General features: G+C 46.5%; 5 protein-coding genes across 5 annotated transcripts; 3 read left to right on the top strand and 2 right to left on the bottom strand.

Moving 5' to 3' along the window:
• Positions 1-168: 168 nt before the first annotated feature.
• On the bottom strand, positions 169-2,522 carry BJ212DRAFT_1474708 (WD40-repeat-containing domain protein; the record flags this gene model as incomplete). Its single annotated transcript, XM_041339141.1, has 4 exons — positions 169-1,157; positions 1,217-1,520; positions 1,578-1,761; positions 1,810-2,522. The coding sequence occupies 4 exons, from the start codon at positions 2,520-2,522 to the stop codon at positions 169-171; spliced, it is 2,190 nt and encodes a 729-aa protein (XP_041200403.1).
• Positions 2,523-6,022: 3,500 nt separating this feature from the next.
• On the bottom strand, positions 6,023-6,822 carry BJ212DRAFT_1294790 (uncharacterized protein; the record flags this gene model as incomplete). The annotated part of the gene is made up of 2 exons (XM_041332254.1): positions 6,023-6,644; positions 6,698-6,822. The coding sequence occupies 2 exons, from the start codon at positions 6,820-6,822 to the stop codon at positions 6,023-6,025; spliced, it is 747 nt and encodes a 248-aa protein (XP_041200402.1).
• A 1,185-nt stretch (positions 6,823-8,007) lies between these two features.
• On the top strand, positions 8,008-8,382 carry BJ212DRAFT_1474706 (uncharacterized protein; the record flags this gene model as incomplete). Its single annotated transcript, XM_041339140.1, has 2 exons — positions 8,008-8,285; positions 8,337-8,382. 2 exons carry the CDS (start codon positions 8,008-8,010, stop codon positions 8,380-8,382), a joined length of 324 nt encoding a protein of 107 aa, XP_041200401.1.
• An 87-nt stretch (positions 8,383-8,469) lies between these two features.
• On the top strand, positions 8,470-8,694 carry BJ212DRAFT_1257805 (uncharacterized protein; the record flags this gene model as incomplete). The annotated part of the gene is made up of 1 exon (XM_041329892.1): positions 8,470-8,694. A coding segment is annotated over one exon (225 nt), but the record flags the coding sequence as incomplete, so codon positions are not given.
• A 467-nt stretch (positions 8,695-9,161) lies between these two features.
• Positions 9,162-9,971, top strand: BJ212DRAFT_1256320 (uncharacterized protein; the record flags this gene model as incomplete). The annotated part of the gene is made up of 2 exons (XM_041329781.1): positions 9,162-9,395; positions 9,447-9,971. Coding segments are annotated over 2 exons (759 nt in total), but the record flags the coding sequence as incomplete, so codon positions are not given.
• Positions 9,972-13,346: the final 3,375 nt, after the last annotated feature.

Below are 13,346 nucleotides of genomic sequence, written 5' to 3'. Positions count from 1 at the left end.
CGTACAGAACCCGATCGGAACACATCAAATTGTTCAATCGACTGGAAAGAAGCGGGGGGCTGAAAAGAATCGTACAACATTCTACTGGCTACAGTGCTAGGGTTAGTGCAAGAGGGTATCATACACACTAATACACCGATCCATCTCCTAAAATAACCTGAGGGACGCTCAGTACCCTCTTCGCAGCCTATCGTTTTCTTCCCGCAACCTCTCGTTCTCCTCCCTCAACTTTTTCACCTCCCCACCCCACTCATCCATCTCCTGCCGAAGCCCGCGCCCCATTCGCAGCATGTCCACGTGTAACGCTTTCATGTCTGCGTGGTTCTTGGCCTGCATATCCGCAATGAGACCCCGGAAAAGCTCGTACGCACCGCTTGCGCCAGATTGCATAGACAAGGTGCCGGAGGTTTGCCGGAGTGGTGATGGAACACAAGTCTGTGCTGCGGGGCGGCGAGGGGAAACTTGCATCGAGAGCTCGCACTCATGGGTCACTTGCCCGTCTTCTTCGTCTTCTTCCACAGCGTCTAGCTCCTCATACTTGCCAGCATCTTCCGCATCCATATGATTGACCTCTTTTTCTTTCCCTTCATTCTTGATTTCCCTCGACTTTGCGGTACCAATGACACCAAGGACTGTGCTCCCCGTCTCTGTCCTCGTCCTCCCTGCACTTGTTCTTACCCTTGGTTTCTGGGCTTCAACAACTATTCCTGCTGCCTGTCTCTTCATGTTGGAGACAGGGGTTACGGGGTCTATCGGCAAATCTGGAGACGATAAATCCGTGCGTGCATCCTCGTCTTCGTTGGTAGGCGTCTTTGAGCGAGCGCTGTCCCTCGTCCTTGATGAAGAGATGGATATTGTCGACGGGGCGCGCTTTAACGAAGACCCTTTGGTTTTCGTGCCAACACTTGAATTTGACGACATCCTCGTAATATCAGAACGAGCAGACGATCCGGAAGCAACCCTGGTCTCTCTTGGTTTATCTGTGCGCAACGAGGCCAGTCTAGCGGAGATCGACTCGCCAGGGTGAGCATGAATACCCGATACCCCTGATTTTTGGGACGATGCGGCGCGTGCACTCGATCGCATTGAGGTGCCACTTGCATCATCAAAGATGTTTTCTTGCGATGTAGACACCCTGGTGCGCAGCATGCCAGTTGCTAGTTTTGAGACGCATGTTAGCGACCTTCATAAATATACTGCATAAAAAATTACCCACCAGAACTATTGGTACTTTTGCCACTACGCGGTGATATAGGATTCCTCGATGGCGAGAAAGTTCCTCTGTTTGAGACGCGCCTAGTCGGCGTACTGGTCTCTAGTGCATTCCGCTTCGTAGGTGCCCCAGCGATGGATGTCTTGATTGACGATATCCCATTCTTTCCCGGTACAGCAGCTGTCACAGGTCGGAGGGGGGAACGAACGTTTGAGGCTACTTTGGCACGAGCACGTGCAGGAGGGGAGTTTGCTAGTGGATTGGAAATACTTGGTTTAACAGCAGACGCAGAGGCTTTTAGTTTTTTCTGCTTTTCTCGTCAGATTGGGAATGCTAGCAAATGCAGCGTGCCAGAGACACATACCTGAACAGCAAGACATACTACTCCTTGTCCAGCCTCGCCTACAGAAACTCTCTTCATTTCCTTGTCCAGTTCTCTGAGATTGAGAATCCTCAGTCCATCCCGCACACCGAGGTAGATAGTTGCACCCTCAGGTGAAAATGTGATCGAGGTAATGAGCTGCGAGGACAAGACTGTCTTGAATAACCTATGCCAAGGGTGTTAGTGCACAATGAAATGGAATGTGTATACGTACCCCTTATCCTTATCCAAATCAACAAGGCCGACGCTATCTGTACTTGCAACGGCAATAAGCGTCTTGCTAAACGGGCTGCAGGCGATGCCCACTACAACTCGACCCATGCCAATAGGTTTTACAGGCGCAAAAGGCTTTTCCACATCATAAACCAGTATATCACGGCCAAGACCAAGAAGCAGGCGGGTTCGAACATGAGGATGGAATGTCATGGTGCTCACACACCTTGGAGCACTTGTGGGGAGGGGAAGAGATGTATGTTTGGCAGGAGCAAGTAAATCGTGAATATGAACGCCCTTTGAAGAGGCGGAAGCGATGAGTGTACTGTCGTTTGACACAGCCAGCGCGGTAATCATCGTTCCATGGGATTCGAACGTTTTGAGCACTTTTGTTGATCCAGTTGCGTATTCCAACACGATCACCTTTCTCCCGATGCCCAATACTACATTTCCTGATGGAGTTACTGCCATAGCATTTATCTCTCCTTCCTCCTTGGACTGCGCATATATGGCCTCATCTAATCGGCTTTCCGAGATTATGAAGCGATCGATGTTAAATGGAGAGGCAAGATAGAGAGATGCGTTATCGGGGGACCATGCTGATGCAAAATATTGGGATGGAAGAGGCTGGCTTATTGGAAGCAAGGATGGAGGATTCTTTAGCGTGACAGGAGGAGCCAGCGCGAGGGCTGTCGTGGTGACCAAAGCAAGCATGTTGTAAAATTATCACTGGTTAATTCTCAAGGAGTAGTTTACGGTGGATGAAGGAGTGCAAATAAGTTGGATGATAAATACAGAGAATTGATTGTACGAGTTCCACAGCGCACGACGAACAACACGCGTCGGTCACGTGGTACAAAACTTACGGAAACCAATTGTTCGCAAGACGCGTCAGTCACATGATGCAAACTTACGCAAACAATCCAAGTATAATCCAGACTTCAGTACTAGTACCGAGTTGATCACACCGTCCTCATCACAAAGGCCCGCGAAGCACTCGTATACCTACCTGCAGGAGCTCATTTCACTCTTTCTTCCATCCGCGGGCGGCGTTTTCTGTTCCGTGGTGATGGAAACAAGGATGCGAGAATATCGGGGATGAGTGCCTGGGTTGGCACCACCTCCACATAACCAATTTTCTCGCAGTGCCGCTGTGCAGCAGAACAACATACTATGTAGGTAGTTATTCACTATTGTTCCCATGGAGGCTGATAATGCACTCCCAGTTGGGAGTATGGCTCGCATTACAGGGATGAGGACGAGTCGCTTCCGTTGCGGTTTTCCTGAATTTCTACCTTCTATATGCGATTTAGATCTGTAACAGTGTATTCTCGCATCAATTGAATATGCCATCCACCCTGCTATGCCCCCTGTTAGTTATCAAGCCAACTTGAACCAAAATCATTTTGAAGCAGGCACTGCTAAGCATCATGACGGAGAGCCTGTTTATTTCAAAGATAGGCGCGACGGCGATTGGACTCATTTCGCGGCTCTATACCCGTCCTAATATGTGGTAGTACAGGAACGAACTTCTAAGCAGTAGTCGACGCCCAAAAACTATCCCTCTCCGACACCAACTTCCACACGCGGCCTCCTCTCCGCCCCACCTCCTCCGATCACCATTGCCTACCCGTCCTTCCGCTCTTCCTCCTAGTGAATAGACAAAGTATTCATTGGTACGCCAGGGAGAGGCTAATTGCGGGCGAGCAGCTGCTTACGCCTGCTGTTCTCGTAAGATTGAGCTGGTTTGGCTTTGAGGTGCGTACCGTCAAAGCTACCAAAAACCACGACGTCCCTCCCTCGTGTGACCCATCAGATGTTTTCAGGTAGACAATTTGTCAAATCCAGAGAGGACGAGAACACATGAGGTCGAAAGTAATGGGATGCAGGCAGTGTAGCAGGATGCAACCTGTATGCATAAACCCAATTGTAAGATGCAGGGAGCTTGAATGATACTAAGAAAAATCAAAAGGTCGTGAAGCGAGCAGCAAACATTATCCGCACTAGGTAGATTGGCCACAAGTCACTCCGCCCATCACTCCAAGAAAGTTCAATGAAAACCATGCGTCTGAAGTGAGGCAATGACTTGGATGAGTGGATTCGATTGCCGGCGTAGACTGAGGCTGTGAGCAAAGAACTTCAATGGAACCATTGCGATATCTGCAGCTGCGAAGCAAAGAAGATATGTATTTCATGACGAGGGCAGAAGATTCGGCAACAGGACTGCGACCCACCACAGCCCACGTAATCTATGCTCCTCCCATAACCCTTTTGCTGACGGAGACAAAAAAGACTTTGAGCTTGAATGACATCTCGGATTCACGGAGACGATGAAAGCGATTCAATGGCATCCTGGATTCACGAAGACAACAATTCCCTTCAGAGACGTATTCCCTTTCGGAGGCATATCCTCCTTGAGCGATGCATTGGCGATGTCCACCACTCAAGATCCATTATTCGAAGAGTCTGACCGCCTCAAAGGCCATAGATCCGCGGTATGGGATATAACGTTCATCCCTTGCACCCGTCTCCTTGTCCATTGCTCTGAAGACAAGTATTCGGGTATGGAATTTGGACACGGGAAAACATGCAGGAAAGCCCTTGCTGGGTCACGATTACGGATTCTGGGTAGTTGCAACGTCCCCTGATGGGCGTTGGATTGTGAGTGGAGAAGATAACGGAAGTATCCTGGTGTGAAAGTTGCGACAAGGAAGAGCGTGTCAGTCTCATCCGAGGGTCATGAGAGTGGTGTTGAGCCCGCCGTATTTGCACCAGACAGCGAGACATTTACAAGTGCATCAGGAGACAGGGGACATAATCTTGGGACCACTCAAAGTAGGCGACTGGACGAATTCGGTGGCATACTCTCTCGATGGGACAAAATTAACAGCGGGCACCGACAAACACATCATCATTTGGAACACAGCAAGTAGAGAAGAGTTGCTGAAAACAGAGCAGTGAGCGTTCAGAGTCGCATTTATTCCAGCATGTCTGAGAACCAGCCTTCATCTGGTGTAAGCGTCATCGACTCATCATTGCTGTCGCCGGTACGGATGGGGATGGGAACGCAGGTTTGCTGGCCTCGCCCTCGGCAGTACCGTGGTCATCCGGGAGGCCAGAAATGGGCTTAGGGTGGAATTTGCTGGTTGTCGATGTGGGGATGTTAATTGCGTCATCGTTGACTGTGGAAGGAAGCTGGTACTCTGAAAGTGGGAGAACGCAGGTTGTTGAGACAGTGGGATCGATGGTTGAGCCCCAGAACATGAGACGCCAGCCATGGAAAGTTCCATTGTGCCCTTCGGATGATGCGAGTGCGAGTGTGAGAAGGAACTTGCTGGACTGTATAAGATGTAGGCGATGCGATGTTGAGAACACGATTTGCTGATGCGTCGAAGGATGCAGTGGGCGTCAAAATAGACGCAGGCGATGTGGCACATGGTTGTGGTTGGGTGTTGGAGGGAGGGAGTTAAATAGCGCATGGATCGCAGCAAGCTGTACTCCCGTCGATAATCTAGATGGAACGTGAGCACAAAAAAAGGTTTCAATGTGTGGATATGAAGGAAAGGGAAGCGGTGCTCCACTACGCAGTCTCGGGGCGGGGACGGGCCATACCGGACTTTGTAGGGAGGGGAGTTTAAGCCAACCAAAAAGAAATGATGCTCACCAAGACCATCATATGCAGGTAAGGTGAAGGCAGGCAACTAAAATCCGTGACACCCACTTTAGTGGGAGGAGGGTTTTGTTGGTTGAAATCGTCCAAGTGGCAGGGTTCCGAGTCGCATTGAACGCGGAAGCTACGAAAACGCGCAGTGGGAACTCTTGACGAAAATACGCACCGCGCAAATAATAAATATTCAGGTGTTACACCATATCACCACTCCCTTTATGATGTTATACTTGCACATTTATTATTGCGCGTTGCGCAGTCTGCGCGGTGCGCGTTTCAAGTGACCCGTTATTACCGCAACCTGCGCGCTGCCCTTTGCGAAGTCTGCGCGCTGCCTTGAAGTCTGCGCGCTGCCTTGAAGTCTGCGCGCTGCCTTGAAGTCTGCGCGCTGCCTTGAAGTCTGCGCGTTGCCCGTTCAAATTGATGACCTGGGGCTCTCGCCATGTGGATCACTTGCATCTTAATCATTAGGACAAACCTCCTGAAATTCGACTACTAGTAGTAGTGAAAGGACATCAATTGTAAAATACATTGCACGGTACTATGCTTATAATGATGAATCAGAAATTAATTTTTCAGCGAGACGGTCACAAGCTTCTTCGACAAATTGCTCTGCGTGGTTAAATGCGGCTCCCTGCTCAATGATCTTGAACATCAGTTCCTTGCACCCTCCACTAACACGCCCGAACTGCAAATCTTTGAAGTGTTTGACAGCTTCACAATATGGTTGTGGGTTTCGTCCATCGAGAAGGAAATGAGCCATGCCATTCCACCAGATAGCGTGCCAGTCCTTGTTACAGCCAACTGGATCTTGGCAGTCGCTAGTGTGGATCAAAATTTTGGGCTCCTCCGCAGCCACAATACGACGATGTTCTTCAAGAGCTGCTTGCACATAGACCAAGCTTGTAAATACATTGTTCCCTAAGAGTTGCCAGTGTTGTGCAGTCAATTGGGTAATGGGAGTGTTGACGAGTTGCTTGAAGGTGAATGGGAAAATTGCACCCGTATTATACTGTATGGCAAGGTTAATGAGCTGAGCAGGGTGGAAATGATATTGAGTAGATTGAATGCATGAAACCACAAATTTCCGCATGTGCGAGCATTGGTACATATCGCAGAAATGGAGAAAGTTTGACAATTCTTCAAGGGTGTATTGACCGGCGCATGCTCTGCAGCTGGTTTAGCAGCTTGACTCAACAAAAGCCATAGAACAACAACTTACCTGCCAAAGGTATGTTCAAGGAATAATTCAAACATCTCCCATGTTGTACCAGCAAGATGGATGGGCCTCTCATCACTTTTCCCGTCAATCTCTTCCAATCCAGCACTTTCCATAGCAGCAAACATGCCATTGAATGTTTCAGAATTTGAGGACAAGACCGAGCCACAGAGCCTATATAGCACATTATTGATCTGAGGGCACCCAAACTGTGTGAATGATTTAATATATCAATCAAAAAGCTTACCTGAAAGACATGACTTGCATTAGAAAAATAATAGACAGGATGTTGAGTTGGTGTGGTAGAAGCACCTAGGCCTGACATAGTCTCTGAACTGCAATGTTAACAGTTTGATGGGAAATCAAGTTTGAAAAATGTTTGACACAGTGTAGCACATGATCATGTGAGTTGTTACTTGAAGGAGAATATTCACTCCGACACCTACTCACTTCTCATCAACACCTGCTCACTTCTCATCAGCACTTACATCAAGGATCGTCCCCATCTAGTGAGAGAACAAGATTGAGAGAGCCAATGACCAATACTGTGCAAATCTCGGCATGAAGTATGTCAAATTTCGGTCTCTGTCTTGGTGTTCTCGTCCATGTGTTGTGAGTCATGTCATGTTGTTTGCAACCTCCATGACAATCATCCCCATCTAGTGAGAGAACAAGATCGAGAGAGCCAATGACCAATACTGTGCAAATCTCGGCATGAAGTATGTCAAATTTTGGTCTCTGTCTCAGTGTTCTTTGAAGCATATCATTAGCCAGGCTGTTGTCATTGAGCAGGAATTTTCGACAGGTTTGTCATTACTTTCATTCTGTCTATCTTATGCCAACTGTTTCTCTGGATCCTCTCCCCATTGGCCTCATTGGCACAAACATTGGGTTAGAATTCCCCCATGCACTATACCTCATGTCCATTATGTTTGCCCATGTGCTATACCACATGTCCATTATGTTCGCCCATGCACTATACCTCACATCCATTATGTTCACCATCGTGCTCCTTCCCCCATGCACTATACCTCACGCCCATTATGTTTGCTGGACTTACCTCTGCATCAGTTCATTCTAGATATTTTTCATGATGGAGAACATTCACATTCTGGTCATTGGTAGTACTACTAATTTCTCTATGTAGTGTATATATGCAAATGACTCACTGTAAATGTGTTCAGATTGCAATGTCTGTGTGTGTGAGTGTGAGAGTCTTGCTGCTACTTGAACTTTAAGTTGAAATCACAGTTATCGTGACTCGGATGCCTAGTATGCTACCACAGATGCTTCCTCACTTTCCACTTTGCACAATGGCCCATACTCCATGGCCAGCTAACTTCCTTGTTGCCTATGATACATTATCAGACATTTACAGGCATGCTTATCACATTCTGAAACACGAGGATGCAGACCCTCTTCAGCTCACATATCATTTAGAAGCCATAACAGCTGATGCTATACCATTACTCGAAGCATTTGAAGTTGATCCTCGAGGATTGGAAGTGTGGGACTGGCTATCTGATGCAGCTACTTTACTGGGGAACTTGTCTGTCCAACTATCGTCATTTCGACAAAATATTGAGACTCGGTGTGTTTTGTTCTCACCACTCCATTAAGCAATCACTTACTGCATTGACAGGGTGGATGGTGATATTGTATTTGCCAAACCTGTGACCTTGTCATGAACAAGCTGTGCAAGTCGCCCAAAGAAGATTATAGACCTCAAATTCCTTGCTGGCGCATTGTCAAACTCTTGACAAATCAAGCTTAGGGAACTGGTGGACATATTAGGAGCTCACAGGAATACTTTGCGTCTCTATATGAAATGCCATGGTATCCAAAGGAAGTACTCTGAACTCACAAATGCTGATCTCAATGTTCTAATCAGCAAGTTCAAGAAAAGGTGCCCAGACTCTGGAATAAGATACATTATTGGGCATCTTCGCAGGCATGGCATCCGCATGCAACATCATCGAGTGGTACATTCACTTCATTGAGTAGACCAGTTAGGTCAGGTGCTGCGAGATTGACGAGTCAAAAGACAGCGCAAGTATTATGTCAAATGGCCCAATGCACTCTGGCACATGGATGGCCATCACAAACTAATTTGATGGGGGATTGTAGTTCATGGATTTATCAATGGCTTTTGCAGAACGGTAAATATATGTTTCATGTGCTTGTAAAAAAGTAGTTTATTGATGCAGCCTCTTTTCTATTAGATAACAGCATTGAATGTTAGTAACAACAACCATTCAGCTACTGTTTTGGACTTATTCAAGCTTGTGATCAGAGAGTATGGTACTCCTTCTCATGTGCAAGGTGATCATGGTGGAGAAAACCTCGATGTTGCCACTTACATGATTATGAAAAATGGACCACACCATGTGTCATTTATGTGGGGATCATGAGTTTTTTCTTGCTTGAATTGTTTGAGTTGCTGACTCTGTGCCTAAGCTCTACATGAAACTCTCGAATTGAGCGGCTGTGGGTTGAAGTTGGCACTCAATTCACCAGGCGATGGAGGGCCTTCTTTACTCAACTCGAAAATTGGCATATGCTTGACCCTCAGAATGCTAATCATCTTTGGTTGCTTCATGCACTTTTCCTTGATGATGTCAATCAGGATTGCTCCAACTTTCAGGCAGAGTGGAATTGCCATCCAATATGGGGTCCTGACACGAATGACAAGAGTCCAAAGGTAAGCTCATGAGTTGTATTTCAACTTGCCCAAAGACCTTAATTTATTCAGGACCTATGGTTCCTGGGACAAACACTATTCAGCGTGTATCATGACAATTGTGAGGGTGTTCACCCTGATGTAATTGAGGAGTACTATGGCATTCATGGTCGCCCTGCATCCCGATGGCCATACCAGACTAGAGCAGGACATCCTGCTGACGAAGATGAAGATGTAGATGAACAGTCGCCTGACATTATCAAGTCAATCAATGATCAGCAACGGCAGCATGTCCATCATGAAGCCGTTGGAGTTCCTTCACATAGGAATGCTTTTGGTGCTGATGAAGAGATGCAAGGGCAATTTTTTGCTGTTCTTGCCAAAGTTGTTGCAAGGCAAATCACACCAGCACACTGCCAACTGACACCAGATGAATGGGAAGGTGATGAGTATCCTATTTTTGAGACTATATGTGCTGGTCGACAAGGTTCAAAAGAGCTTCAAGTCTCCCTTGTGGAACCAATTTGGTTTCATAGAGCGACATTATGGTGTCAAGCCTTACTAGTTTTGACTACGTTTTTAGCCAATAGGGAGTAATTGGAACATGTACTAGTTAAATAATTTTGCATTGTAAATTAATTCTGTGTCTTGAAGTCATTCCTATACCTCAAGCTTCCCTGATGCGACTTGCTTGACCTGTCCCACAAGCAACAGTATCACATGGACCATGAAAACTTCTGCAGAGCAGCTGATCCTGAAGGTCAACTTTGCGACTGTGAAGATTTTTATCCTTGACATGGGGATGAAGGACACTGTGCTGAATGTGGGCATGGACGCAGTAAACATCCTTGGACTCAGAAGACAGCAGACATTGGACATTCCAAAATACCCCAGGATGAAGAGGCTTGCCCAAGTTCCTCCAGTACTGCTGCAGTGAAAGAGATCTTTAACTGTGTAACTGCAAAGTGGGGAGGCTTGATTCTCTCAACTAAAGCTGCCAGAGATGAGGCTTTGTCAACACTTGCTTCTACCCATCTCGCAAATTACAGCAAACTGTCAAAGGGCCCAGGACCATCAGCTGGCTCACAAAAGGTAATGCACCATCAATATACTAACAAATTTACCTGTGCATTCACATTTTCTCTAGACTCAGAGGGATACTACCGCTAGTTCACAACCTTCTGGGAGCCAGGCAAGACAGAGTACTACTACCACCTCTGGAGTATCCAATTTCCGTGTTGCATCAGTTGGCATGCTCATTTGCGGAGTTGATGTTAGTCATGAACCTTCACCTATGCTTGAAAGGGTCCACATCACTAACATATCTTCAGAGACATGGCACTATTAGAGTGTTGAAAGCCCCATCAAAAAATGGTATGAATGAGATCCAGGCCATGAAGAATCGCGGATGCTATGTGGATGAACAAGCAACATTCTATCACGACTGGTCATATGCCTGGGTCAGTCAATTACTATGCAAGTTATTTCCAAAGGTCTTCCATTACCTTGATACCAAGAGACCCAGGAATGTGTCATCATTGTCACAGTCGGCAGCAGGCCAGGAAGAGAAGCCGCCTTGGAGGCTCTTGAACAAAAGTGGTCAAGTACTGACTGCCGTTGACATTGCATGTCTGACTGGAACAGACTTAGCCAAGCACAAGGGCAGGGACAAAGCAAGTGTGACAGAATCTCACCTTTGGTTTGGTGTGGTTGCCACTATATACACCTGAGCGCTGTGCTAATAACTTGTGTTAGTCACCAGGAACTGTATTCCACAGCACATGTACGAATCCTGGAACACCCAGCCTGTTATAGCCGGTTCAGATTCTGAAGCCAATGATGATGGTTCAGAAATGGAACTTCTGTCTGATGCAGACAGTATCAGAGATGACACCAACCATAACCCTGAACTTGCTAGCTCCTTGATGGAGATGGAGTTGAGCGACTCTGGAGACTTTCACACTGACTACAAAGGCAAAGGAAAGCTGAAGATCTTGAAGACACCAATGGTCAATGGTACGTCTGTGTTCTATTCCACTTTCAGATTTGGACAACAGAATTAACAACTGCATATCTAGCCAAACGTACTCACACAGCACTCTCCCCTGATGAATCGCCGACAAATCCAAGAGTAGCATTGAAAAAGCTCAAGAGCAGTGTGTCCCTGTTGCCTTGGTAACATAAATTTGGACTCACAATTTTTATTCATTAGAAACAGCTGCCATCCCACTTTTCCTGCCTTCACAGTCCTCTCCTTTGCTCACTGACAGTTGGCTGAGCATTCTGAGTGTACCAGCTACATATGCAACATGCCCTGAATTATCCCGTCCAGCTACAATTGTCCCTGTGAGTGAGGATGATATTTTGTGGCACAACCAGCCTCAACCTGATGACCCTTTCGCACCAGTTATAGTCAATCCCTGGGAGTCCGAATATGTTATCAGGCCAGTTGATTATCTTTTTTAATGCTTTCGCATTTCAGTTTCTTGTCTATGTGTTTAATTGCTCTTTTTCTGTTTGTCTTGCACTATGCTTCACTACAGCAGCATGATACTTATGATACAAGTCTTTGAGCCATATAACTCAGGCATTGACAACTAATGATTTTGATTGTCATTACATCTACATACGACAAGGACAATAGTACCCTGCTTTGCTTTACTGTTGACTGATTTCGGACGTGCCAGCAGGACATGTGATGGCACAGCGTCTCACATGATTTTGTGGCCTGTTTGGACCCTCAAAACTACTAGCAAAAAAATTACTTACAAAAAACTTAAAAGCAAAGCACACAGACTTCACAAAGGACAACAAGCAGATATCAAGCAACACACAGACTTTGCAAAGGGCAGCGCACAGGTTGCGGTAATAATGGGTCACTTGAAACACGCACCGTGCAGACTGCGCAATGCGCAATAATAAATGTGCAAGTATAACATCATATCCTTTCATCCTCATTCCCCTCTTCATTGCCCATACCTCCATCTTCATCTCTTTCTTCACGAACAACTTCATTCGCAGGATTTGCATCACCAAGTCCATCCAAAGGGGTAAGCATGGCAACGTTCATGTGCCATTCCCAGCCATGTGCATAGCAAAGACAATGCCAAAGTCCTTGGTCTATTGTGAGGGTGTGCCAATGTTTAGAGACAAGACAACAGGTGAGCAAGGAAGCTGCTGGGAGATGCGCGAAAATAAGGAGAGAAAGTTCTGTGGGAAACCACTTCTTAGTCAGAGCTATTGGACAGTGGACACAACGTCAGACTAGTGTTTTTGCCAATTATGACAGAAATTTAACTGGGCGATGCTTCATGTGCACGACTCTTCACTTGCCTCTGACAATGTTGTAGTCTTTCTATTGGACACATTCAGTGTCTGAATGCGACGTCCAGTTCAGCGCTCACTGATTTTCCTGGTGAACCGGACATTTTCATCACTGTACATTTGTGGCTACTGCAACAAAAATCAATTCTGTTTCACATCTGATGTGTCTAGTTCACATCTAAGGCTATCTAAATCTAATCAGGTACCAGAAAGCTTACCTGATGCTGACAGATTCACCTGTTGCCAGTACTCTGCCTGCTAGCCTGGATGTTCTGAAATCAGGTCATTCAGATCACTCTGCACTTTTCGTGATGCAGGCTGCGCCACTTTTGCTGATGTGGCACCAGTAATGAACCAAAATACAGACATGCACCATTCCAAGTCAATCCAGCGATTCCACCCACCAATCCCACTTGACACTTAGATGTATGGAACACCCATACACATACATACACCAGGTTCTTGAGATCATACGAAGAATTGCGAAGTTTGATGATGCCATCACATACGTCCACTTTCTTGCCTTAGGGGCCGCCTACTTGTTCATGATTGGCACATCACAACAAGCACTAGGAGACATGTATGGCCAAGATATCGGCAATAGGCTTCCCATATCCAAAATGCAGAATTTCCAGGATGTAATCGGGT

The sequence above is a fragment of the Suillus subaureus genome, assembly GCF_016647635.1.
Source record: "Suillus subaureus strain MN1 chromosome Unknown BJ212scaffold_1, whole genome shotgun sequence".
In the NCBI taxonomy this organism is placed as follows: domain Eukaryota; kingdom Fungi; phylum Basidiomycota; class Agaricomycetes; order Boletales; family Suillaceae; genus Suillus; species Suillus subaureus.
This window is presented reverse-complemented; position numbering and strand designations above follow the sequence as displayed.